This window comes from Falco peregrinus, chromosome 6 (assembly GCF_023634155.1).
Source record: "Falco peregrinus isolate bFalPer1 chromosome 6, bFalPer1.pri, whole genome shotgun sequence".
Taxonomy (NCBI): Eukaryota; Metazoa; Chordata; class Aves; order Falconiformes; family Falconidae; genus Falco; species Falco peregrinus.
Genome location: NC_073726.1, coordinates 90,981,513 through 91,007,995, shown reverse-complemented (window position 1 = coordinate 91,007,995; position 26,483 = coordinate 90,981,513). Strand labels below are relative to the sequence as shown.

General features: G+C 41.6%; 2 protein-coding genes across 7 annotated transcripts in view; both read left to right on the top strand.

Annotated features, from left to right (window-relative positions):
• The first annotated feature begins 816 nt into the window (after positions 1–816).
• Positions 817–16,400, top strand: METTL16 (methyltransferase 16, N6-methyladenosine). The gene is made up of 9 exons (XM_055808412.1): positions 817–1,002; positions 1,170–1,369; positions 3,655–3,795; positions 7,245–7,360; positions 8,102–8,244; positions 11,375–11,444; positions 13,253–13,342; positions 14,217–14,390; positions 14,477–16,400. Exons 1-9 carry the CDS (start codon positions 875–877, stop codon positions 15,089–15,091), a joined length of 1,677 nt encoding a protein of 558 aa, XP_055664387.1. The 5' UTR covers positions 817–874; the 3' UTR covers positions 15,092–16,400.
• A 1,579-nt stretch (positions 16,401–17,979) lies between these two features.
• Positions 17,980–26,483, top strand: part of POLQ (DNA polymerase theta) — a 57,929-nt gene continuing 49,425 nt past the window's right edge. For 3 of the 6 annotated variants that reach the window (XM_055807445.1, XM_055807447.1, XM_055807450.1), the window contains exons 1-4: positions 17,980–18,204; positions 22,100–22,282; positions 23,373–23,503; positions 24,908–25,064. In XM_055807445.1, coding sequence (XP_055663420.1) covers positions 17,991–18,204; positions 22,100–22,282; positions 23,373–23,503; positions 24,908–25,064 — 685 coding nt within the window. In that variant the 5' untranslated portion in view covers positions 17,980–17,990. Of the gene's footprint in view, positions 18,205–19,246; positions 19,383–22,099; positions 22,283–23,372; positions 23,504–24,907; positions 25,065–26,483 lie in introns of those variants that run through there. The other 3 variants (XM_055807446.1, XM_055807448.1, XM_055807449.1) reach the window with 3 other exon arrangements.

Genomic DNA, 26,483 nt, shown 5'->3' with positions numbered 1-26,483 from the left:
CACTGTGTTAAGGCAGTAACAATGTGCTTACTCCAGTGAGGAGACTTGGACATTCACGACAGCGACAAAGCCAGGAGCTGAAGTCAGTTTTAATTTGCAGTTTAAGGCTTTGTTTTGCTGTGCCTATGTACTATTTTAATTGAGGCAAATTGGTTTAAAAAAGAAAAAAGAGACAGTACAAAGCTCACTGTAATACACTTTGCCTTTCTTTCCTGATTTATGTTCAGCAAGCGCTGCAGTACAACTAGAGGTACATACTGTAGGTGTGAAAGTGTGCTTAAAGCAGGGAAGTTCTCAGGAATCTTCGGGTATGATAGCTCAGCCTTTTTTTTTGTTGTTGTTTTGAACTCCCCACATCAAACCGTGTAAACCAGCTTTTAAAATCCAGGTATTTTAAAGCTCGGAGTGCAAGGCAGGCCACAAGCTGCAGCTGTCGGTGCTTTCATGCAACAGTTTTATAGAACCTCACGTTTATGAGGCGTTTCGAGGGGATTTGGGATCCCTCAGGGTGAGGAAGGGGCCTAGGCCTGGGGCAGCCAGGCGGGGGAAACGAAGCCTTTCAGAGGGATTTTGTATTTTTATCTTTATTACTCACTGACTATCTAACTCTGAAGCCAAGATGCCCGTATATAAAACCTGTAGGTTATAAAATACGCCGGCCGCGCCTCTACCGGGCCGATTCCCTCACGCTGCCCTGACGCGCCGCCCCCCTGTCACGGCGGTGGGCGATGGTTTAGGCGGGGCGGGGCCGGGCCGGCGCCTCGCCCGTGCCCCCCTTCCCCCATTGCGGCTTGGTACGGCCCGAGGCGCCGCGGTGCGCGCCGGGAGCGGGGAGGGGGGTGGCGGGCAGCGCCCGTGGGCAGCGCGGGGCGCCATGGCCCTTAACAAGTCCATGCACGCGCGCAACCGCTACAAGGACAAGCCGCCTGACTTCGCCTACTTGGCCGCCAAGTACCCCGAGTTCCAGCAGCACGTACAGACCACCCTCACCGGCAGGGTGAGGTAGGGCCGGCGCGGAGGGAGGGCCGGGGTAGGCCCGGCCGGGCCAGGCCGCGCCCGGGGGCTGTGGGGCGGCTCCCGCCGCCTGCCGAGCGCCTGGCCCGTGTCCGCCCTAGGGCTGTGGCGGGTGGGAGCGCCGGTGGCCGTAACCGCTGCTGGTCTCTTTGCAGCCTGAATTTCAAGGACCCTGAGGCGGTGAGAGCCCTGACGTGCACCCTGCTGAAGGAGGATTTCGGCCTGGCGATTGACATCCCGGTGGAGAGGCTGATTCCCACCGTTCCCCTGAGGCTGAACTACATCCACTGGGTGGAGGATCTCATCGGGCACCAGGATGCTGGCAAGCAAGTCCTCAGGCGAGGCATCGACATCGGTACTTGGAAGACCAGAACGTTTGATTTGTTATTTAACGTCAGTGAGACCAGCTGATAAAATCATAACGCATCTATAGTAAAACGTGAAGTTTGAGAAGTAAAAAAATATAATCTGAGCTGTGCGCTCTGTGGTGGGACGGGCAGCCTGACTGCAGGGGTATTTCATTTGGCTTCTTGGTGGTGGGAGCTCTCTGCACACACACAGGCATGGCCACAGCTGGCAATTCTGTGGCATTTTGTGGCCGTGGCCTTGGCCTTGGCCTCTCTTGAGTGTAGCTTTGTGTGATACACAAAAATCATGCCACTAATAACAGAGGCAAAGATGTCATTCTAGAGGAGTTTAAAATAAAAATTATGTTGTTTCTTCTCAGTCTTCTAACTAGTAATTATGTTGTGTTGGCAATCTGTTAATTTTGCTTTTCGATGTCTGCGCAAGAGAGGTTTGTGAGTTACATAGCAATATTTTCTAGCTTTCTTTTGAATAAGATCTTTTCTGTTGCTTCAGGCATATTTGATAGATGAATGAGCAGTCTTTTTTAAACTTTGGTTGTTTCTTTTTCTATGCAGCTGTTTTCATGACCTAGATGATAAAGGAGGCTTAATTAGAAACCAGGACAAATATTAGCAAAGTTGTATTTTGGTTGCAGATGACCAAAGACTTGCTTTCTGTTTTTGAAAACAAAGTATTTTTAAAACTGGACTAAGCATCTGCAGATGGATGATATCGTCCAGTGCAGTTTGTTCAGTTTCAGTATCTGGATTATTGGATAATATCTGGGCAATATCTGGATTATGCAGCACATTAATGTAAACATTACTCAGTAGAGGTGTGAATTTATAAGATGTATGCTGATACAATGATTTGGCTTTCATTTGAAATTAACAAAAAGGTAGGCTTTGTAGAATATAGTTTCTTCCTTCTACGTATGGATAATAAAACCGGCATTTGGATTCTAATTTTTTGGTGATTCTATATGAATTATTTAAAAGGCACCTGCAATAGTATGTTTGAATTTAGTTTACATCTTTTATTTTTGTCAATAGAATCTTCCTTTATGATTTCAAAGACTTGTTTTGAAGATTGTTTTTTGTGCTGAGGTAAACTCATAATGAAATTGAAAGAAGCTGGAATTTCCTTTCTAACTTAGGTTTTAATGTGTGACATTTTTTAATGTAAGTAACTTCAACTCAGTCAAGTTACTGACTTCCTCAAAGACTGGGTTCGGTAATCTCAGTTACTGTGCCAGTTTTTACATTACTGTTTTCTTAGGGATTGCTAGCATGACTTTTTTTTTTCTTTAATGGAATTTTTGATCTCCAGAAATCTATAGGCCTGTATTTTCAGCTGGATGCATGATGGACACAAAGCTTGTATCATCAGGTAGTGCCTGCACAGCTGCTTTCCTTTTGTAGCTTAAACTTGTTACCAGCTTCTATGTATTTGATATTAGCTTTCATTTTTGGAAACAATTTCTATGAGACAGATCCTTTAGCTACTCTAAATGCGGCAAAATCTTAAGTTTGAGTTTGCAGTGACCTTTACAGGAGTACAAGAAATAACTGCATGCTTTTATGTACTGACACATTGTTATTTGTGTTTCAGTAAGTTGGTATAACAGTATAGTCTCTTGATACATCTCTGAACTCAAGTTTTGTGGTGGTGAGATATCTTTCCTTTTTCTAGTATACATTTCCTCTAATCCTAAATTTGACCATCATCATTAATTCGATCACCTAGATATGCCATAATTATGAGAAGGAATTATTTTGTGCTACCATATCTTTCTCTTTGTTACCAAGTTTTTATCTGTCTGTCTACCTTTTTAGATATCTTAATTGGTACCTCTGTTTGATCATTTTGGGCATTAGGGAGAGACAGTCTGATGGAACAGATTTTTTTTTTTTTTTCTGGTTGCTATATGCCTCAAAGTAAAGTATATGTTGTAGATAATAGAAAAATGTATTTGTGATAGGGTATTTTTTTTTTTTCAGTAAAACCGGAACATATTTGGCTTTCACTATGTAAATTAATCACTGTCATACAGAAAAATACAAAAAGTTGACAGTAGAAAACTTATTCCAGATTGTTAAATTATTTATTTTATTAAAAGTGCATATTTGACAATGGTCTGCAATTAAGAAAATAGCATTCAATAAAGAACTGAGCTGTAGATGATCAGCAATCAACACTTTCTTGAAATTAATTCTTTGTTGTAAAAAGTACATATTTAGTAGCTACACTGTGTATAATACCAGAGTCTTGTTTTGCTTTTCACTTTTTCAGGGACAGGGGCATCTTGCATATACCCATTACTTGGAGCAACTTTGAATGGCTGGTATTTTCTTGCAACAGAAGTTGATGATATGTGCTTCAATTATGCCAAGAAGAATGTGGAACAGAATAATTTGTCTGATCTTATAAAAGGTATGATGTGATAAGGTATTTAGTAGCATACAAATGTTGTGATGTATTTATTGCCGCGTTCGGTGATGTATCAGGATCTGTATTCCTGCCAAATACATGCTCAGTTGTTTTTACTGGAGCAGAATGTTTGCGAAGGCCCATGCATGCTTAAGTCAGAAGCTTGTCTAGAATGGGATGGATGGATAGAGAACTGTTCTTCCTTACAAAAATCTGAAAGTTAAACTTCACCCTGGAGCGTCTCTCTCTCTCTCCCCCTCTCCTCTTTGTTACTGAAGTATTTCTTAAGTAGTTGTGCTGTTTCTGCTGCTAGGAGACCTGGAACGCTCCCCTCAGATGATTTACATGACACGGCACATATATGGATCTTGTACAGGGTCCATCCTTCTCGTTCCTGAATGAGGTCCTAACACCGCCTGTGCTGCTGGTAGCAGTATGCCAGGCTTGGTCTGCTGAGCTTGGAAAATTTTCTGTAGGAACTTGTTATACTAAAAAGCCAGGTCTGTTATTCAGCTCTGAAATAAAAACTTCTGCTGGATTTTTGAAGTATCCAAAGTATGTTGGGAGTATGTCATCGTCGTCTTGGTCTGTCCTCCATGTCAGTCTTTTGAAGATCTGTAACTTGATGTGGAGAGCAATGACAGTTTTCTGTTACTGCTGCATTTTTAGTGGTGTGATGGTGTTTCACTATACTGGGAAAAGCTGTGGGAAAGAAAAATGCATCATGTAGTGCCAAAGGGCATAAGCTGGAGTAAATGACAGATTGCTGGTGGGTAGAGCCATGGGCCAAGGGAGTACCACTGGTGGTAACCCTAGCCAGATGCTGCCTCGGAATGATCCTCCCTGCCACTTTTTAACTCCTGGGCCTGAATTGTTTAGCTAGAGCGGAGTATACTAGTGTAGCTAATAACTTGTTTAGCAAGGCATTTTGGAGTCAGATTACAGATCTTTCTGTACCTCTGTTTTAAAAAAAAAAAAATAACCAAGAAAACCACCATGATTTTTGTCGTGGTCTAAGAGTCTGTCTTGAAATTTTTGCCAAATAGCTTCATTTGGAGATCAGGTTGGAATATAGCCCTTGTTCTTCTAACTTCAATTGAAAAAATATAATTCAGTGGTACTAGAACCAGCAGTAATGCAGTGATGATTTACTAATTGCATCGTAGCTTCTGTTTTCCCAGAGGGAAAAAAATAATGTTTTTTGGCTGACTGTGAAATATTGCTTGCAGTAACTTTCTTCCAAAGGGACTCTCCTGTACATGCAAAACAAACTGATAAACTTGGGAACTGATTGTAAATGCTAAAAAAAATATTATGTGGTGTTCAGAGTTATGTATCTATTTTACTGGAATGGGATAATGGCCAGGATTTGTCTGCTGGTATTTAAAAAAAAAAAAAATTAAACCCCCACAATATCAGTACCCGGTATGTAATTTGAAGTTAAGAGATTTTCAACAACTTGGACTCTGGAAATTTTTAAACTACTTGCAAGGTAATGTAGGCTTGCTCTGCAACATGATTATTATGTTGTTTGCTTTCTGTTGATTTGCTCTCTTATTTCCAAATAAAATTACATACTGTCAATAAAAGCTATGTCAATTAAGCTAGCTGTGTAGGTGCAATGTGGTATTCTTTGATGTCATCTTCTAAGTAACTTTACAGTAATTTTAGAAAGTGTGTTCAGCAGACCATGAGTTACTTCTCAGATTAACATAATATTTTTACAGAGTTCTGTTCATCTTAGCCCTGTTGTCTGCTGTCTCTACTATAAAAACTAATTCTGTGGTTCCCCTTCCCCCCACCCCACCCCCAAATTGAAAAGGGGTATTGCTAACAAGAATGGCAGTGAAATACTCTTAATAACTGTGGGCTGGATATTTCAGAGTGTTTATATAAGTAAATGTCTCATCTGTGTACAGCAGCAACTGCTGTTACACCTCAGTGCCAAAAGTATGCACTGAGAAACTTCTGGAGACGTGCAGTGATTTCCTGAAAGAGTGTGACCTGAAAACTGTCAGTCCAGCTGATGTAGTGCCTGGCTGAAGAACTTTTGGCTCTGATTGTAATGTATAATTGTAATTAATAATTTTTATTTAGTAATTACTAATTTTATTAGTATACCATTTTTTAATGTTATAAGGGAAGCAGGGGAGCAGATATATACAGAGATAAGAAAGCACCACACTTTAATGTCAACAATTTTAAATGTGAGCAACTTAATGGAAGAAATGGTAAATGTTCAATTCAGAAATTTAAGATTGTAAAACAGGGAGCAATGTGTTTATATATTTTTAAAATTAACTATCCTTCTATTCTCATAGGTTTTAAATATATTCATCTCTTGAGTATGAAATTCTGTACTGTAAAATACTTGTGACTTACAGAACTGCAGCTTTGAAGTTAGTGGGTGTTCTGGGTGTTCTTCTTGCTGTATATAACCTGGACTTTTAATTGCCTGCTACCCGAACAGTTTTGTTTTCTTAGGATGATGATTGTAATAGTTACTCTTAGGAAGAGAGGCATGCCTTCTGCCTCCATGCTAAATATCTTTGTTCTGTGTGCATTACCTGTGATTTGCAGGACTGGTAAAGTCTGCAAGAAGTCCTTCTTGTGATAATCTTTATACACCCATATTTGAATTTCTGCTCCTTGGGCTGGGGTTCCTGTAGCCTTCAGATTTGTGACAGGACTTTACCACGGTTTCCAAGGGAATTATGTAGCCTTTGGGGAAAGACAGTGGAGATCTACCTGGGATGTTTGCCTTGATCCTTGTGATGGGTAATAATAAGTTGGTGGACCCTAGTAAGCAGAAATTTTGTTCTAAAGGAACTCTAGTCTTTTTCTTTTGTTGTGATTCTCTTAAATCGTGTAAGACTGCAGTTCCTGTGCAGGATGCATAGTACTGCTAACATAGTAATTCTATTTTATTTTAAGATTAGGTGTAAAGCTAATCTTGTTGCTGTGTAACTTCAGTGAAGATAGCTTTATCTTAGTCTTTGTTTTTCTTAGCTTTACACTCTGGAAAAAACAAACTACGTTTTCTTAAGTACCATTCTAGAATTCCAAATCTAAAAAAAAAAAAAAAAAAAAGACTGGTGTTTCTTTATCTCTGAGGAGCCTGTGGAGTGATTAACTGACACTTCTGTTAATATTTGGAAGTGCTTGAAGTGTATTTGCAGTTGCATCAGAGAACTCAGTATAGCTCAGGTATTTCCTATTGTTTTAAACTGGCTTATGTAATGCTACTACTGTGTATAAATGTAAAAGATAATGCTAATCTTTAACCCAAAGTCTTAATCTGTATACTGATATCTTACATTCTTTTGGTAGAAAGTACTGTTTAGAAAGTACAGATTTTATACAATGTATTGTTTCAAGAAACACTGAAAGGTAAATGGCATGCCATCCGCAGTGTGAAGTTCCTTGCTAACCAAATTCCTGTTCTCTCTTAGTGGTTAAGGTACCACAGAAGACACTTCTAATGGATGCGCTGAAAGAAGAATCTGAGATTGTTTATGATTTCTGCATGTGCAACCCCCCCTTTTTTGCCAACCAATTAGAAGCGAAAGTAAGCCAACAAACTGTGTTCTGTCTACTTCAGCCTTCAGTGACTGGGAGGGTAGCCACAATTTAACCTCCTCCCTTGGGAAACGTGTGGAAAATCCCAAATTGGGATGAAATAGCATTTAAACCTTCTCTGTCTCCAGCCCCAAAGGAGTTCTGAAAAACTTAACTGTTACCCTTCCTGAAGTGGAGGATGACCTCTAGATTTTTTTCATAACTTCTTGCTGTCTTAGAGAATTACTTTGGAAAGTAGACAGCTAGTATATCTGAAATCAAGTGCCCATTGCATAACAGTGGTGCAGAGGAATTAGTTTCTGGCATCATGCCTGTCTGTATTTTTCATTTCCATAGTGATTTAGGAATACCATATGGCTCAGAACAGTTCTTGCAATACCCCCTGAATACTTAATATAAATCAGAAACTTAACTCTGTAATACAGGGCGGTAGATTTTAAGTGTTGAAATGAAACACTACAGATTGTAATTGTGTGCATGAAACCAGCATGTCTACATGTATTTAAACCACATATTTCGTATTACCAGGATACTGATGTGTGATAAGTCATTTACCTAGGTCTGAGGGATTCACTCAGTTATGCTCATTTTGAGTGTATCTTTGTTCTGATGGGGGTAGGATGACAAGGTGATGACGCTTGCTACCCACTAAAGATTGAGGCAGGAAGCAGCATACAAAGCAGCCTAACATTTCATTAAATGTTCATCTCAAATGTTCTTTTTTATCCAGGGAGTAAATTCTCGAAATCCACGGCGTCCCCCTCCAAGTTCTGTAAATACAGGAGGGATCACAGAAATCATGGCAGAGGGGGGAGAACTTGAATTTGTCAAAAGAATTATTCATGATAGTCTACAACTTAAAAAGAGGTTACGGTAAGTGCTTTGTTCCAGTTTAAAAAAACAGCCCACCTTTTATCTGCTTCTTCAGCAGAAATTATGTGAAAATAATATTTTAAGTAAGGAATGCAGCTGTAGTCCAGTGGTGTCTGGTTTGTTTAATGATACATACACATCAGTAACTAATTAGTCTCAGTTTATGTAAAATTAGTTGTCCCTTAGCATCAAACAATTACAACTCGTTGTTTGAGGTGTTTAAAGGCAGAAGGCAAAAATAGCCTGTGCGAGTGACACTTGTAGCTTGCAGCTAGATTAGCACACATACTTGCTAAAGGCAATCAGGGTTGCTTCTGAAGGGCTTAGGGGATGGGGGAGGGCTTATGACATTGGCCAGTTACCTGTTCATTGCCTAAAAGTTTCTAGCTCTTCCTGGCTGAATTTTGGTAACTTGCAGCTTTGCCTGCTAAAGGGCACTGTTGTACTGAATGCTGTCTTGGCTGAACATAAGCTGCAATAAAAACCATAGTGAGACCTTCTTTTGAACAAGGTAAACAGATGGCACACCTTCAGCTTTCTGACTGCCAGACTTTTGTTCCCCCAATGCTATACATCATTCCTCTAGCTCTTCTGGGAGATTCCTTTTAAAAAATATGCTTCTGAAGTATAGCTGCCAAAATTTTACACATGTATTACCACAGCTTCATCAGTGCCCTAAACAAAGGAAATGCAGCCTGCTTTTGGAACATACAAGAAGTGTTTTGCTTTTGTTTTGTTTAGACCCTTCTAGACACAGCATTGCATTTGAACCTCATCTTCACCTGTCTAATACTGAAATTTTTCTTGAGAACATTTGTTTTCAAGTAATAGGCCTGAAAAAATTAAGAATATATTCCGTTTTTGGAAAAAACAGGGCAAAGCAAAGCTGCATTTGCATCTCTTAGAAGTGCTTCGATCTTGTAGTGCTTTGAATTAAAATGTATTGAGAAGGTTTGCAGAGGTAGCAATTCTGCAAACCTTGAAACTTGGTGATTTTTTTTGTTGTGTGGTTTTTTTTTAATGTCCTTCCTTTCTTTGTCACACTCCAAGTCTTAGAAAATATAAAAAGGGGTTAGATAGTATGGCAGAGTGATAAAATAGAGGTTTTGATGTTCAGAACTAGTTAACAAGGCAGAAGAATTAAACTTTCGAGACTTTTTAGAAGTCTTGTTTGTGCCATTGAGGACACTGGAAAATCACTGGTGTTCCTGTCATAGTTTGTAGGTAAAATGTTATTTTAGGCTACTTGATGTAGACAAGCTTTTAGCTGTGTATGCTATTATTTGTGCCTAAAATTTAGTGATTTTTAAAAACTAAATAGAAGCTGAAACTGTTGTTCTGAATTTTGTCAGGGATGCAGTGGGTCAGGGGAGGCAAGTCAGGAAGATGGTATATGTATGTATATATTTTAAAGGTTCTTCTTCTTAACAGCTGGATGTTTTTATCCTTTGTACACCTTCTTTTTGATAGTGGTTTTATTCCGCCAGTGTAGTTTTGCACAGAACCATGTGGTGTACTATGTAAAATACTATGATCTGATAATTTTGCACATGTATACAGTTGAGGACTTAATTGGTTCTATAAGGTGGGGGCAGGGGATGCATCTGTGATGACTTCTGGAAATGCAATAGCAACCAGCATGGTTTCTGGTTCTGCATGGCATGTGTAGATCCAGGGGAAACTTGCTTTGGGTAAGTTGCTGTTTGACAGCCTTGAAAGGAGTGGCAAGGTAGTAGAGAACTGACTGATGTTACTTTGAAGGCAAGAAGTCTGCCTTGAAAAGGTGGTGTGGAATTATGAGGAATGCATCATGCCTGTATTACTCGCCTGGGAAAGAGGAGGGTATCTCTTCATTTGATACATTGATAGCTGAAGGCATAGAACATACCCACGTGCTAACTGTGTGTCATACTTGGGGAAAAATAAGCTCTGTGTGTTTGAGGGGTAGGAACAATTCGGTTCATGTTCTTGAATAAACTAGCTTGGAGAATCTGTTACAGAGAACAGTTTAATTAAAATACTGCTGCCCATTTTGTTAGAGGTAGGGTTTGGCAACACTACCAAAGGGCATGATGAATGAACTGTTAGTAGATAGAGACTCCCTTGGGCCAGGCGGTGATCTTATTTACCTTCATCCCCACTTCAGCTAGAAGTCGCAGGTTCAGTATTTTGTAATTTTGGGAAAGATGTGTGGTTTAGTTTTGTCAGAATTTTGGGGGTTTCATTTAAGTATCGCTGCATGAAATTCTGTATTGCATTATGCAGGAAATAAATTTAAATAATTGTCCCTTAATACCACTGATTTTTCTTTTACACAGTATATATAGTTTGTATATGCAAGTTATTTAAAGTGCTTGCCTTCAGTTTAGATGCATACTCTTGAGGAAAGTGTGCCTTGATAACTGGGAACTCTAATTTTCATGCTTCAGTACATTATATTTACAAATAAGCTTTTTGGATCCAGTTATCAAATAAATATGGAAGAGGAGGTTGTGGAGATTGAGTAGGAATTTAGATAAAGAACAGAGGTGTAATGTTTGGAGGAATTGAAGATACAGAGCTGCGTGGGAGGGTAGGCTTCACCAGAAGTGGGAAAATAAATTTCTTTCTGTTTTTTCCTCTGTTTGTTTTCTCATGAAATATGGGTTCGGTGATGGAAACCTGGATAACAAGTTACAAATGATCAGAAGTCATAGTCAGTGCCTCTGAGGGACAAATACTTGTCAGTAGTTGAATATTCCTTTTGAATATTCCTTTTTATTCTGATTCATTCTCCAAAGAAAGTGGAGAAATGAAAACGAATTATCGTAAGGGGTAACATCTGTCACATAACTGAAGTCACTCTTTGAAACAAGATTCTTGTTTTTTTAGGTGCTGTTTCAATAATAGTCAATGTATTTCCTAAAAACTCAAGAAGATTCACCTGTCCAGTCTGTTTTTGGGCCTTCTGTTCTGATTTATGTTGTACTATGTTCTAGTCACTCTGTTTAAAAGCATGATTGTTGTTGTTGTTGTTTGGTTTTTAAATCTCTTGTTCTTGCAGGTTTCTGATCCAAGTAGTTCTTTCTGGTAGTGGCCATTTTCCATTGATTTGTATTTGTAAAACACTTTGTTAATGTGTTCTTTGCAGATGGTACAGTTGCATGTTGGGGAAGAAATGCAGTTTGGCACCATTGAAAGAGGAGCTTCGAATCCAGGGGGTGAGTTTGTAGATAGTCCGTGTATATCCTGTGTATGTTCCATGCAATATATACTATGTTCCGATGCATGTGGGTGATTGTTACTGAATTATTTTACTGAGTTTTTGTTCGCAAGAAGAAACTGAAATCCCTTGTTAGGGAGGCTGTCAAAGCAGTTGAGATTTAATTACTGTAGATTCAAAGCTGATAGATAAGTAGCACATACTGTTTCCCTATGTTGGTCTTTATGGTGTGTAGAAGCATGTCTTTGTCCATTCTAGAACATACAGGGTTTTTGCTTTAAAATAGCCTTAACAGGGCTGTTGTTAAAAAAAAAAATAAATCAAAAAAATCCAGCTCTTTTCTCTGAGCTAATGAAATCTAGCAATTTGTTTGGTGAAAGAAATTGTCGCATTATTTAAGTGGCAGCATTGTTTTGTTTGTGTTCAATTCTGGCACCAAGTAAAATTGAACCTTATGCTACTATTCTCATGCAAGAAGGCTGTGCAAAGGACTTTCTGGAGCAAGTATAACCCTCTCCATTTCCATGCAAAGAAAAAGATTGTGAGATCTGCCCTTATACATGGTGGAGAGTGGAAGGAAAGAGTGCATGGTGAAATCAATTCCCAGAAATATGAAGTACAGGCTATAGAGAATCCGTAAACACAATGCCAAAAGCAGATGCTGAGCTAGGCACAGAATTTCAAGTATCTAACTTCCCTATCCTTGAACTGTTGCACATTAGGCTTAGTAAAGCAAGAGAAATCCTTGTGAACCTTGCATAGAAAAGTTGAGGTTTCCTATTGTATTTTTCTTGAAATTATCAATTTCATTTTGTTCAGGTTTGTAATCTTTGTTGTATCAAAGCTGGGAATATGTTCATTGTAACCAAGCACATGCTATGTTGTGGTTCAGGTTAGGATGCAGCATAGATGTTCTTGAAAGTCCACTTGTTCTCCAGACTGTCTTGACATTTGCTGTATTTATTGGAAATTTTGGTAGAATTAGGAATCGAAAGGTGAGGAAAGTTCTAGGATAGATACACCTTTTCTTCTCTGTTCTTGAAGGCATTTTTCAGAAGTAGCAGATTTCTGTCTGTCGTCCATGTTATTCCCCCCTCCCCCCTGCTCCCTTCTGTGCAGACCTGGAGCTTATGTTCTGGAGCTGGTGATAATTGAGAGTGGAGTGGGATGGTTGAAATTTATCCTTGCTAGTATTTAGCACATTATCCATACCATGTGTAAATGCCTTACGGCATCCGTGTGGGGAAGAACTAGATAACACTTAACACCTGAGTTTTAGATTTAAAGGCAGTGTAAGTTCAAATTTTATTTTTTTGGACAAATCTAGAGAAGTGTTTCTGGGCACATTTCTGCCACCTGCAGACAGGTGAGCGGTTTGGTTTCCCAACTTTTTTTGTCTTTGTTCTGTGTTCCTTTGCTACAGCAATGGGTTCAGTATTCAAACATGGAACAGGAGCAGGTTCTGAGCAAAGAGAAAGGATGTGCTTTTTGAGAATCAGAGTGCCAATGTGTGCTGGATTGTGGCACAAAAAAGGGGTTGTGTTGTGTGTTCTGAACTGGAAGCTCTGAAAGGGCACAGACATGGCAGAACAGAGATGGGAAATCCTGGGCACTGGTACCAGGCTTGGCACTGACCAGCTCCAAGTGGACCTGACGTTGATGAGCCATGTTAGAATGAAGCTCCATTTCTGTCATGAGACAATAACTCTTGTGCTAACTGTACCTTTTTAAAATTTGAGAATGTGTGCTGTAAAACAATGTTGTTTATTAATATGGAATGAAGTTTTGTATGGCTTCTTTGCATAGGTTCCTAAAGTTACTCATACTGAGTTCTGTCAAGGGCGCACCATGAGATGGGCGCTGGCATGGAGTTTCTATGATGATGTACAAGTACCTGTGAGTAGCTTAATTCTGGTTTGCTTGTGGTTGTCTGTGCCTCTTATGCGAGGGTGGCCTAATGAGCTATAACTACTGTGAAACAAACTGTTCTTCAGACTGGGGCGCTGCATGTGCTGGGCTGTGTGGACAGTGGGATTTCTTAACTGGCTGCCAGTCTGTTTGCAGTTGTTACGTGAGATTCATGAATGACCTACATTTAGGGAAGAAAGAAGTAGTCTGTAGGAATTTTCTGTGGGCTTCAGTGAAAGTAAGGGTCATCTGTAACATACTTCAAATAGTAATTCAGTAATATTAAAAATGCTAAATTTGGGGCTAGATTTGAACTTTAAGCTTCCTTCTGAGAACTTGGTTTTAATTTACCATATAGATTCTGTTACAAGATAAGTATGAACATATCTAGCTCAGACTGGCCTAAGTGAGTGTAAGTGGAGCTTGTTCACCTTAATGTGAGCCAACTGCTTTTTTGGATCCAGATGTACACATACTTGAAGATAGGTATAGACAGTAACCAACCTTATAGAACATGCAAGTAAACCTTCAGTGAAATTGGATCAAAACATGGATATTAGCATTTGACCTCTACAGCTTCACTTCCTCATTTCAGAGCACCAATAGTTTGAAGGAACCAATGAAGCTTTTTGCCTAACATCTGAACATTAACATCCCTCTGTCCATCAGGCTAGCATAAAGTGCATGATTTGTTAGCCATTTTTCATCTAAAACTTTGGAGTGAAGTGAAACATGGGCCATGTCTAAAACTGTTTAGTGGCTTACATTATAGTCTTAACCCCCATGTCTCCTGAGCACAAAAGTCATCTCACTACTACTGCATAGCTTTGTAATGTGGTTTTTTTTTTTTTCTTTCTTCTAGTCACCTCCCTCTAAAAGAAGAAAACTAGAAAAACCCCGGAAACCAATTACATTTATGGTCTTGGCTTCTACAGTCAAAGAGTTAGCCGCCAAAGCTGCAGCTATGGGCTGGGATGCTGTAGAAGCTATCGCTGTGGTTAGAGCCTGGGTAGAGAAGATTCTTACTGATCTGAAGGTACAGTATTTTATGTTAAAACAATGTCCTACTTGAAAGCATAACTGTAAGAAGATAGTATGAACTTCTGCTGTTTTCTGCAATAGGTTCAGCATAAACGTGTTCCCTGTGGAAAAGATGAAGTTAGCTTGTTTGTGACTGCCATTGAAAACTCCTGGATTCATCTGAGGAGAAAGAAACGAGAGAGAGTAAGGCAATTACGGGAACTTCCTCGAGCTTCTGAAGGTGTTCTGCAAGCAATGGAAGAGGAAAAAAACAGCCAGAAGAGTGTGAGCAACAATTTGGACTGTGAAAACCCCAAGACTCAAGATTCTGAAACAGAGTTTACGGCACCTGATGAGGATGTTCATTTGACCGCAGGTGATGAGCTACCGGAAGAATCTGCTACCAAAGAAGAACATAGTGAGCACGTGAAGGAGGAGACGGAAGCAAAGCAGGGAGAAACATCACTTGGCAAAGGTTCCAGTAATGCAAAGGAGGAACCTTGCCCTTCAGAGGAAGCTGGCAATCTGACAGTTGAAAAAGAACAAAGTCCCAAAGAAACTAGTAGATGTTTTCTCTTTAAGTGTTTAATGAATGTGAAGAAAGAAGGAAATGATGTATTAGTAGAAATGCACTGGGTTGAAGGACAGAACAGAGACTTGATGAACCAGCTATGCACATACTTACGGAACCAAATTCTTCGATTGGTAGCTAGTTAGCCCTTTTTCCTATTTTGGTAAAATAAATCAGTCTTCAAATTTTGTAAACTATTTTTAATGGATTAAGATTTTCACTTAGTAAAACTTGTGTTTTCCTCTTAAAAAAAAAAAAGTAAAATGGAAAGTCCCCTTTAATATTTAAATAGCTTTTTCAAAGCTACACGGAGTACGTGAACTTCATTGGATGTGAAGTGATGGGGAAGTAATAGATTTTGTGCTGCAGTTGTAAAACTACATGATAAAGTGAAACATGTCTATGCTGTGAATGTTTCAAATATCAACAGTGCTTTATTTGGATCTTTTTATCTGGTGCAATAGAATTATATATTGTTACTAAGTAGAAATCTTTGAAATATTTTCTTCAATATTTTTTTAGTACTAGTGCAAGAAATGGTTAGTCTGCTGTGGGAATTTTCTGCAGCGAAGAGTCTGACAAAGGATTTAAGTATGCCTCTCTTTAATGCATTTAACCTTTGGTCTGCAGGGGGTAGCAAGGTGGATACATCCTCTAAGTGTCAATTCATTAAAATAATCCCTTTAGAAAAACTATGTGTTGTACTTTTCTGGCACTTGGGCTATTAGCATCTGGTTTTGTAAACTTTGTGTTAACAACAAAGTAAGCTCTTTGAGCTGCTTGGTTTAAGGAGGATTTAACTCTGTTGACTGTTCCGGGTGACCATTCCTTACACTAATTCAAATATAATTGTCTGGAATTACAGCAGTGTTCTTAAAGGGTTTTGCTTCCATTTAATCTTAAGAGATTGTTTTAATGACAGGAATGAGAGCACACACTCATCTTTGTGGGCCAGAAGTTCCTTATGCGGGACAGATCCGTACAGAAGATATGGATAAAGATGGATACAGAAGCTTTAGGCTGTTGCAAAGGAAGACAACTGGAAAGAAAGCTGTTGCTTCCACATCTGGCTCCCTAGTCCTTTTTACCACCAGCTGTTTTCCCAGTGTTTCGGGGCAATGAACTATTCTGTGAGAAGAAAGGCTGAGGGACATGGGTCTTGGGTGCCTCAGAGAGGGGTGTGTGTATGTGTTTGAGATTATGAGCACTGGCACTGCTTCGCACGAAGTCAGCTTCAGCCTGTAGAGATCTATAGAACACATAGAGAAAGATTTTCTGAGGGAGTGGAGTGCATGTGTGTTACCCAAAATAAAGAGACAGGTGGACAGAAGGAAATGCTGCATATGTTCATGCTACTGGAGTCACTTTGAATGTTCACTCTTAGTTGTCAATATTTCTGGAATGATTAGTATGTTTTCTGAAGCTGAAATTAAAAGCAACTTAGAAAAGCCTTAATTTCCCCCCTCAACTCTTAACTGTTTTGTGTCGTGCTTCTTAGCGCTTCTGCCAGGTGATGGACAAAAGACTTGTGTTTTTCTGGGTATTTCAGAATTTTCACAGAACTTCTGATACTCATGTCACTGGGGGGAGATAAAACTAGGCCGAGTCTTAGAACCTGGAGAGGTTGTGTTGGCTGGCTGAGCCCTTAGAAAGCAAGGCTGTGTCCCCTTTGTGCTGTTCCCTGTTGATCAGTCTGCTTCCTGCAAGGGTGAAGCAGCTCCACAAGGTAAGCCTGTGTGCTTGTGGCATGCTCGTTTTGTTGAAGCAGACTTTCTTACCTTGCTTCATTAATTACCGCTCTTTCACCTGTACAACATGAATACTCTCTTGAGTGGCGTTTAAACAAAGCCAGGTATTTTTACAAAGAAAACTGGTAGCCTGTGATTTGGGGGGCTGTTTCACAAGTTCAAATGTTTTAGCATTTTATTCCAAACAAATGCTTTGTCAAAAGGTGAGTGTGGCGCGTGGATAGCTACTCCTGTGTTGGGAAAGAAAAGCAATTAAAAGTTGTGATTGGTGTATAATTGCAGAAGAGTGTGAAGTGATGTGGGCGTGCAGCGTGACCTGGTAGCTCGGGCATGCTGGGGTGTTGTACCCAGTTTCTTGCAGGAACATCTTCCCTGCCTCGAGCACCCAGAGGTGGCCCTTTCCCTGCTCCCACTGGGACTGCTGGTGTTACTGAAAATCATAACCAGGAAAACTCCCCAAATGATAGTTCAGGGAGTTGGCAATGGTTTATTGCAGCACTGGGCACGTGGGGGCTGTTTCCTCCCAACATGCACACCAAGCAGCTTGAGGGTACACATTATATACAGTAAAGTGTTTGCGTATTCATAGTACACTGCATGTTCATTGTCATTCACGCACAGGGTTGGTTAAAAGTTTCTCGTTTCAAATGGAAATTAGTGTGCACCCTGATAGATAGCACTACTGCAGCTTTTCACAAACTCATGCTCCCCAGGCAGGGTTTTGCCTGCTGTCCGGGGAGGGGGGGGGGGGGGGCGCTGTGTGTGCCAGAGCTGGCGGTCTCCCATGGCACAATTGTTTTTGTTCTATCTTCAGCTAATTTTCTGTGGATTGTAACACCTTATCAGCTTGTCTCCTCTTGTGGCCAGAACTCTCCTCACCTGAAGGCTTCTTTCTTTGATAACAGAGGAGTGCTTCTTTGACAACAGGATGCTGTTCACCATCTGTTCTTTGTCTCCCATCCTTCCCAAGGCTGAATCCATTAATTAAAGTCCCTTCATTTGTCGCTTTTGACTCGAGGGGCCGCTTGACCTAAACTTTTAAGTTCAACATAGAGTTAAACCAGAGTTCAGCACTAAATTCGGGTTCAGCAATCCGTTGAACGCTAACCCAGAGCTCAGCACTAAATGCGATTTCAGCAATTCATCGAACACTGACCCGGAGTTTAGCACAAACCCGCGTTTCAGTAATTAGCCACGCGCCGAAGCGGCGTTAGCGCAGGGCGGGAGCTGGGCGCGGGCCGGGCCGCTCGCTCCCCTCACAGCCCGCGCCGGCCGCGCGGGGCGGTGCTGCCTTTGAATGGCGCGGCGGGAAGATGGCGGCGTCGCCCCTAACGGCCCCGCCGCAGCCTCGGGGCTCCGCGGCGGCAGCTCGGGCGGCCGGGCCGCCTCCCGCGGGACGGGGAAGGCTGTCCCGCTCGGCGCTGCCGCTCGCTGCCGGGCTGTGCTCAGCCCCCCGCCCGGCCTCGACCTCTCCCTGCGCGGCAGCGGCTGCCCTGGCACCGGCTCGGCAGGTACCGGCGCAGGACAACGCGGCCTCCCCCGGGGAGCCGCAGCCAGCCCGGGGGCCCGGACGTGCTTGGGGGGGGGGGGGGGGGCGGGGCTGCGCCCTCCCCTGGGCCCCGCAGCCAGCCCGGGGGCCGGGACGTGCTGGGCGGGGGGAGCGGCGCCGGCCTGCAGCCGGTGCCCCCTGAGGTAACATGGCGCTGAGGCGCCTGGCGCGGCGGCGGGCCCGGGGCGGTGCTGGAAGGGCCGGGGGCCCTCGGAGCCTCTCCCGGCCCGGGGTACGGGGGCTCGGCCCCGGGGAGGGCTCGCTGCCCTCGGGCGGGAGCGCCGGGGCCTCGCCCCTGCCTTCCTCCCCTGAGGGCGGCGGCTGCAGCTGAGGTACGTCCTGCTGCTAAGGGGGGTGGTAGCGGCAAAGTGCGCGGATCGAGGGATCTTCCCGCCCTATTCACGGCTCGGTTGAGGGAGGTAAGAAAATGTACGTTCTGTGCACGAAGTTGGCTCGTTTCATTGTGTGTCATTTAGCGCTGGGCTTTATTCTTCACTCGGCCTCTAGGTGCTACCATGATACAACAATCGGTACGGTCTGTAGTCTTCGGTATAAGATGCGAGATTTACCTTATTATTAAATTAATTAAAGAGCACAGTAAGCTGATAAAGCATGTTGTATCTAGAGGCATTGCTGTAAGTGGTCCAGGTTGGTGCCCTGATACCTGCAAATGCAGAGAAATGTAGTTGGTGGGGTTTTTTGTGGGTTTTTTTGACTTGTTTATATCTAAAAGATGGTCTATATAAACATCTTGTGTTATATAAACACCTGGTGGCAAGATGTCACAGAAAGTGTTCCTGCTGCCAGCCAGGACTGCTGCAAGTGATGCTTCTAGATGCAGTACATTTTACTGGGTTGTGCGTTTAAATAGAGAGAAATCAAAATGTATACAACCAGAAGATGTATATAACATCTAAAATCAAGATGTTTATATAACATCTTGTAACTTATTCTCTTTTGCAATTTTTCTGTAACTCTTTAAAACATGCATTTACATCTCTCAGCCTCTTCACCAGTCATGTCAAATCTTCTCCCTGATGGGATAATGTTCTGCAAGATACAGTTTTGTCAGCTTTGACAAATGGAGCTGAGCAAGGCGACATATGTATGACCACAGAACAGCTGCTCAAAGACAGTGCAGTAAGTGGCATTCTTGTGTCCAACTGGCCCCACATTCTGCAAGGGTTTTCTTTCAGAGAAACCTAATGCCCCATGCTCTTTGCCAACAATGTGCGTCTTCCTCATTTTGACTATTTCTTAGCATTTTTCTGTAGGAAAAAAGACATCAGTGTGAGTGGTATACTTCTGTACATAGATCTTTAAGAACCCCTAAGGCCTAAGTTTCCAAACTCATGTTCAGTGCTAATCTACAGATACTCTTCAAAGAGAGAATCATGTAATCCTTTACTCATTCCATCTTTTACATGTAGTTCATTGGTTTTAATATTAGGAAAGAAGCTTGGGATCCAATCACGCGGTTTTTTTCTTTTTATGTTTCTGAATTCTAATTCTGCTATACTAGTCACTGTATTGGGTTTGCATGGCAAGAGTTTGGTAGCAGGGGGACTGCAAGGGTGGCTTCTGTGAGAAGCTGCTAGAAGCTTCCCCCATATCTGATGGAACCAACACCAACCGGCTCCAAGATGGACCTGCCACTGGCCAAGGGCAAGCCCATCGGCGACAGAGGTAGTGCCTCTAGGATAGCATATTTAAGAAGGGCGGGTGGGGGGGAAACAACGGCACAACAGCAACTGCAGCTGGAGAGAGGTGTGAGAGCAGCAGCCCTGCAGACCCCGAGGTCAGGGCAGGAGGTGCTGCAGCAGCCGGAGCAGAGGTTCCCCGGCAGCCTATGGTGAAGACCACGGTGAGGCAGGCTGTCCCTCTCAGCCTGTGGAGGTTAATGGTGGAGCAGATCCCCACCTGCAGCCTGTGGAGGACCCCACGCCAGAGCAGGGGGATGCCTGAAGGAGGCTGTGAGCCTGTGGGAAGCCCATGCTGGAGCAGGCTCCTGGCAGGACCTGTGGCCCCATGGGGAGCGGAGCCCAGGCTGGAGCCAGGCTGCTGGCAGGGCTTGTGACCCCATGGGGACCCATGCTGGAGCAGTTTGTGCCTGAAGGACTGTACCGCATGGGAGGGACCCACACTGGAGCAGTTTCTGACAAACTGCAGCCCATGGGAAGGACTCACATTGGAGCAATTAATGGAGGATTGTCTCCCATGGGAGAGACCCCACACTGGAGCAGGGGAGGAGTGTGAGGATGTGGGGAGTCCTCCTGCTGAGGAGGAATGAGTGGCAGAAACAATGTGTGATGAACTGACCACAGCCCTCATTCCCCATCCCCCTGTGCTGCAGGAGGAGAGGCGGTAGATATGGGGAGTAAATTTAAGTCCAGAAAGAAGGGAGGGGTGGGGGGAAGGTCTTTTTAGTTTTGGGTTTATTTTCTCATTATCCTCCTCTGATTTGATTGGTAATAAATTAATGTCCCCAAGTCGAGTCTGTTTTGCCCGTGGCAGTAATTTGTGAGTGATCTCTCCCTGTCCTTATCTTGACCCATGAGCCTTTTGTTATATTTTCTCTCCCCTGCCCAGCTGAGGAGGGGAGTGATGGAGCAGCTTGGGTGGGCACCTGGCACCCAGCCCCAGGGTCTGCCCTCCACAGTCACATTTTAGGCTTGACAAATCTGGTCTCCTTTAAATTCCCCTTGGAAAGCCTGTTCTGCTTTGTGGCATACTGCTGTTCTCTCCTGATGGTGCTCAACGACTTTAGTATTTGTACTCTATTTTGGTTATACAAAGCAAAAAAAAGCTTTCAGAGCTAAGCTATTATCAGCTTTTTTTATATATTTGTGTGTGGGAGAACGATCAGGCACTAGTGACAACTAGGTTGGGGTTAACCTCAGGAAACAGTTGAGATTTTTAGTGTGTTGAGAATAAAAATACTGGCTACTTATGCAGGCTAGTGTTTCTGATCTAGCCTGCCCTTATGCTGTAAACAATGGAGGGAAATTTGTTTTAGAGTTTTTTTGAATGTGCCAGTAGAATGGGTAGAGTAGAGTCAGTACACACAATTACTTGTTTTTCATCTTGGTTTGGCAAGGTGTTTCACAAAATGCTGTTACAGGAACTGTATAGTCATGGGTGGTAGGTTTCTGGTCCACAGTAATGCCTCCCCTATTTTCCATCCCAGACAAAGAAACGGACAAAAAATTTGAATTTTCTTAATGATTTGAACAAAAGAGAGGCAATATCTGTAGCCAGCAAAAAATTATTTAGGGTTGTAAAGACAAGAAAAAAGCATCAAGGAACTTAATTAAGCTAGAGGAGCTGTCAGTGTGGTGAAGATATTAATCAGTATTGATAAACTCAAGTAACATGCATTGTACGGAGTAGCTTGAGCTGCTTGTTTCATTTATGTTGTTTTTTAAATTCGTCTATAAAGCAAGAAAAAAAGACTGGATAGTTCCATAATCTGTGAGGAGTACTGAAGTCTCTGTAGCAGTAATTTAAAAAGGAAGCTGTATGGGTAAGGATGAGATGGCAAATACATTGTAATGCTGTTATATTAATCAGTGCTGAAACTCTCTGTTTGAGTATGTATTTAGTAATAGCTGCTTTGTCTCAAAAGCAAATATCAGAGCAAGACTTTGGTGAATAAATGATTTGAATGTAGAAAATCTTACAGGAGAAAAAAATTGCAAAAACTGTCAGGAGATAAGGAGAGTGGTGGAACATACACAAGAGATATTGAAAAATATAGGGATGATAGTTTCTTGTTATCTTTTCTCATAATACAGGAGCTTGTAGAAAAGTTTGACCTTTAGGTGATCTCTTTATTTTTTTATTTTCTCATCCCAAAGGGCAATATCAGCAGGTAAATGTTCCTGAAGAACAAGCAGACAAGTTGCTCCTTGCAAGCTGGGGTCTTCCCAAAGCAGTTCTAGAGAAATACCACAGTCTGGGAGTAGTGAAGATGTTTGAATGGCAAGCAGAATGCTTAATGCTCGGACAAGTTCTGGAAGGGAAGAACCTAGTTTACTCAGGTATGCAAACGTCTGACAAAACCAGTCCTCCCTAACTTTCCCAGTACCATTTACAAGAACGTATTGGTGCTGAAGGATTCTGATCTGGCGGATAAAAAGGTCAAGATTCTCTTTTTTTTTCTGGAGAGACACTATTAAGATCTGTCCCTCTGCTGTACCTCAGTCCTGGCTTGAATGGACTCCATTCAAGGTGTGAGGAGAGACTTTTCCCTGTTTTCTCTGTTAATGTTCCTTTGGAAACTGATAATTAGGAGTTGATCAGTGATAACTCACTCTTTTTATTACAGACTGTGTGAACCAGGAACTGAATGATAACAGCAGTGTTAGATACAAATACTTTTGAAAATGTTATTTATTATCTAATTTTTTCAGTCTCTTTATTCTTTTTCTTCACCTGGGGAAGGGGGCATGGGGGAGCGGCGCAGAAGGGAAAGTAGGACTGGTGGACTAGAAATCTGTGGGAAATTACAACTTGAGTGTCTACTCCCCATGGGAAGAAGGTCCCAGAGCAGCACTGGGCAGATGAAGAATTTAGAAGAGGGGCAGGTGATTTTCTTAGGCTTGGATTTGAGCTTTATTTCCTTGGTTCAAGGAGACTTTGGGCCTGATTTCCAGGTAATGGCTGTTCCCTGGTATGTGGCATCTCCTCCACAGTTTTCTGTGGATGATGGATGGCAAACAGCAATGCTCACCAAGCAGAGGGTTTAATATATTTATGGGTTAGGTCAATAAGGTAGTGGCTGAGCTCTCCTGTCCAACCAAGAAACTTTAGTGGGATTTTTTTGTTTGGTTGGTTTTTTTTTTCTCTTTGCTTATCTCTGAGCTGCTGTTGCTTCTGGAGCAATATGCCTTGGTAGTGTGATGAAAGAGGCTAGAAGAGAAATACTTTGCCATCTTCTTGACACTTTATTGGGTTAACTGCAGATGTGGTTGTGGCAGTGGGAGAGGGGCATTTTTTGAAGAGTCCTGCCCCAATTTCTCCAGTAACTGCTTTCTATGCTAACTTTATGATGCTTGTTCCTTGATATTTTTTTTTTTTATACCTTTAGAAATTAATTTAAAACAAAGAGCTTTTCCCCCCCCCCGCCAGCTCCTACCAGTGCTGGAAAGACTCTTGTTGCAGAACTGCTGATTTTAAAGCGAGTCCTGGAGACTCGTAAGAAAGCTCTTCTCATCCTTCCCTTTGTCTCTGTCGCCAAGGAGAAAAAATGTTATCTGCAGGTAAGTAACATTCAAGGAGGGTAAATTTATGAGTTGTAATTGTTGGGTCACATTTTTTAAACAGTTAGAAGTTTTTGTATGGATTTTAGAAAAGAAATTTTGCAGAGTTGTTTCAGAAAGAATTTGTACATAGTTTAAAATTTGCTCTCAATCTAAGTTGGAGATAAAAAAAAAATGAAAGTTTTAGCCAAAAAGGGAAACTTGGAAAAAATTTAAGGAGTTCATTAAAATATTTTATTTCAGCTTTGACTTTTACAGCATTGTTACTTGCATTTCTTCACAGATTTTCTAATCCACAAACTTTAAAACAATTTTCCAGTTAGAGATTGTGTCTGAAAAAATACAAATGGAAGGTATCAACATTATATGAAAGGATAGAATGATGTTTCAGCTTTCCTTTGGGTGTTCTACCAGAATTTCGTGACTTTGATTTCAGTTTGACTTTGCTAAAAATTTGTTCTGACAGAATGTTGTTATGTCTTGGCTTCCTCACCCCAGCTATTTAAAAACAAAATTACTGTGGGAACAGTCTTTTTAAATAAAAATATATTTTTCTTGAAAGACTTTCATATCAAACATTTCCGTTAGTTAATATGTTGAAGAAACAACGGTTACTAAAACCAAATACAAAACCAGCAGGCATTTTTGTTACAGTTTCTGACCTTTAAGATGTTTTGGGTGTTAATAAACTGAAATGGTATCTTAACCTTGCACATTGCTAGGAAATGATGTAAACTGAGTGCAGAAGCTACTTTGCAGTGATTGAAGATGCTTTTGCTTTAGTCTTACAATGCTGGAGGATCATCGATGCTGTGTTGTACTACTCCTGGCCTAAGGTTTGGCTGTAGCTGCACTTGAAGACGTATGGTATCCTGTGCACCTGGTTCAAACATTCGTACCTTTTGTTAATGCAGTGAGTAATGTGCCTAAGCTTTGGCACTGCAGCAATAAGCCATGGAAGAAAAGAAGTCGTCATTTCTTGAATTTCAGTGGGAGATGTGACATCTTTGTGTTTGGGGTCTCACAATTTGGCTTTTGCCCAGGATTTCTCAGGAGCAAGGCTTCTTTGTACATAACCCACTGGTGTTATAAACTGTTGCACTGTGTGTTCTCTAACCTTTTTAATGGTAAATTTTTTAATGCAAAACCGAGGTCTCCATCTCTTAGTTCTGTACACTTTGTCCTGCAATGTATACTGTGTGGCCTCTGCTTTGGAAATAAAAAATGACAGCGGGGAAAAAAAAGTAGCAATAACTGGCTGAGCTGTGGCTTTAATCTGATTAGTTGGCATTATAAGTATTAGAAATTGTCATTAAGGATGCAGGTTTTTATGTGATTCCAGCAGGCATTGGTCAAAATTCAGAGCTGTAACCTTGGCATGACATTCTGTATTTTTGAAAACAGGCCCTGTTTCAGGAGGTGGATGTAAGAGTTGAAGGCTATATGGGAAGCATGTCTCCTGCTGGACGTTTCTCTGCCCTGGATGTGGCTGTCTGCACCATTGAGAAAGCCAATGGTCTAATCAATAGACTCATAGAAGAAAACAAAATGGACTCACTGGGTAAAATACTACTTGTGTTGACTGTTATGGGGATGAGGTATATCATATACTCTGAGTACATGTGAAATTATGGGACACTGTTATTTTTTGCTCAGTTCTGTATGTGACAGACATGCCATATAGGAACACTGAGCAATTTTTCTTCTTGCAGAGCACCTCTGATTTGAATTTAGGAAGGCAGGCAGGACTATTCTATGTAGCTCAGTGGCTGGGGTGAGTAGGTAGAAGCTGCAGGTTTTAGTTTGTCTGATGTGGATGACAATCCACAGACAGTGATTAGCTGCAATAAGCAGTGATTCCTATAGCTAGAAAATGTCTTCTAATTAATGAAATTGAATTAAAGGTCTGGGATATGTTTGAGTTCAAAAATGAATGTATGTATATTTATGTTTTGAACAGGGACTGTGGCATCCATGGTTTATCTTCATTTGGCTCAAGGAGGAGGAGGAGGAATTGTGTTTAGTACTCATCTGGGTCCAGATAAGAGGAAGGAATACATACAGCTCCTCTGGGTAGTCAGGGTGACTAGGAGGGCTGTGACATTCATTTCTCTCTTGTAGTTTGCTCAAAAGACTTCTGTCCTTTTAACGTAGGCTTCTGGGTCACTGTGGCCCTGATGGCCACTAGATAATGGTAGTATTCATTTAGTATTTGGGAGGAGATACAAAGCCTGAAGAAGCCTTATGTTTCCAGTGTGTACTTGAAGAGAGACGTTGTTTTCCTAGTCCAATCAGAAGTTTGTTCTTGACTTTGTTTCCCTAGTCAATAAAGCCATACCCGGTTATCTTTTGTACAGTAATTCCTCCCATCTTCGCTCTAGCCTGTAACCTAGCTGGTTGGTTACTATTTTAAGAATATAAAAATTGGAAAACTAGATGAGTATCAAACTGCTCTGAGACCTCCACCTATGAAACTGCTGTTCCATATGCATTTGCTGTCAATTTTCTTCAGCATTGTGTACCAGGAGAGTAAACACAAGAGAGAATAAGGGGAATAAAGTCTGGCAGTTTTTTTCAGTGGGAGATCATGGGATAAGAAATTTGCACCTGGATCTGTAGGGGCTGCATCACCATGAAAGCTTTAGACTGCTGGTGGGCTGGAAGATGAGTGGATGACCATGGTTGTGCAGCGTTTTAAGTTGATTTGAATTGAGGATCCTACAGTCCAGCCTGATTCTTGAATGTATATCTTCATCCCTTCCCTTGCAGGAGAACTGGTGATCATGCAGTTAGTTATTTCAATATATGGCTACTTAGTTTAGGATTTTTTTGTTTTAAAATAGGGCTAGTTTGATCCTAGGTCACCACTCCATACAAGCTGTATGCCATAAGGCAGAGAGTGTGGTCACGGTGTCCATATTTATGTTGGCCTAGGTGCCATGGAAGCATATTCAGTATACTGAAAAGTATTGTTTAATGA

Excerpts from the sequence above, each read along its gene's own strand:
- METTL16 (XM_055808412.1), top strand. The coding sequence starts at position 875 with ATGGCCCTTAACAAGTCCATGCACGCGCGCAACCGCTACAAGGACAAG. Across the intron at positions 3,796-7,244 it reads TTTGTCTGATCTTATAAAAG|TGGTTAAGGTACCACAGAAG; the intron begins GTATGATGTGAT and ends GTTCTCTCTTAG. Across the intron at positions 7,361-8,101 it reads CCAACCAATTAGAAGCGAAA|GGAGTAAATTCTCGAAATCC; the intron begins GTAAGCCAACAA and ends TTTTTTATCCAG.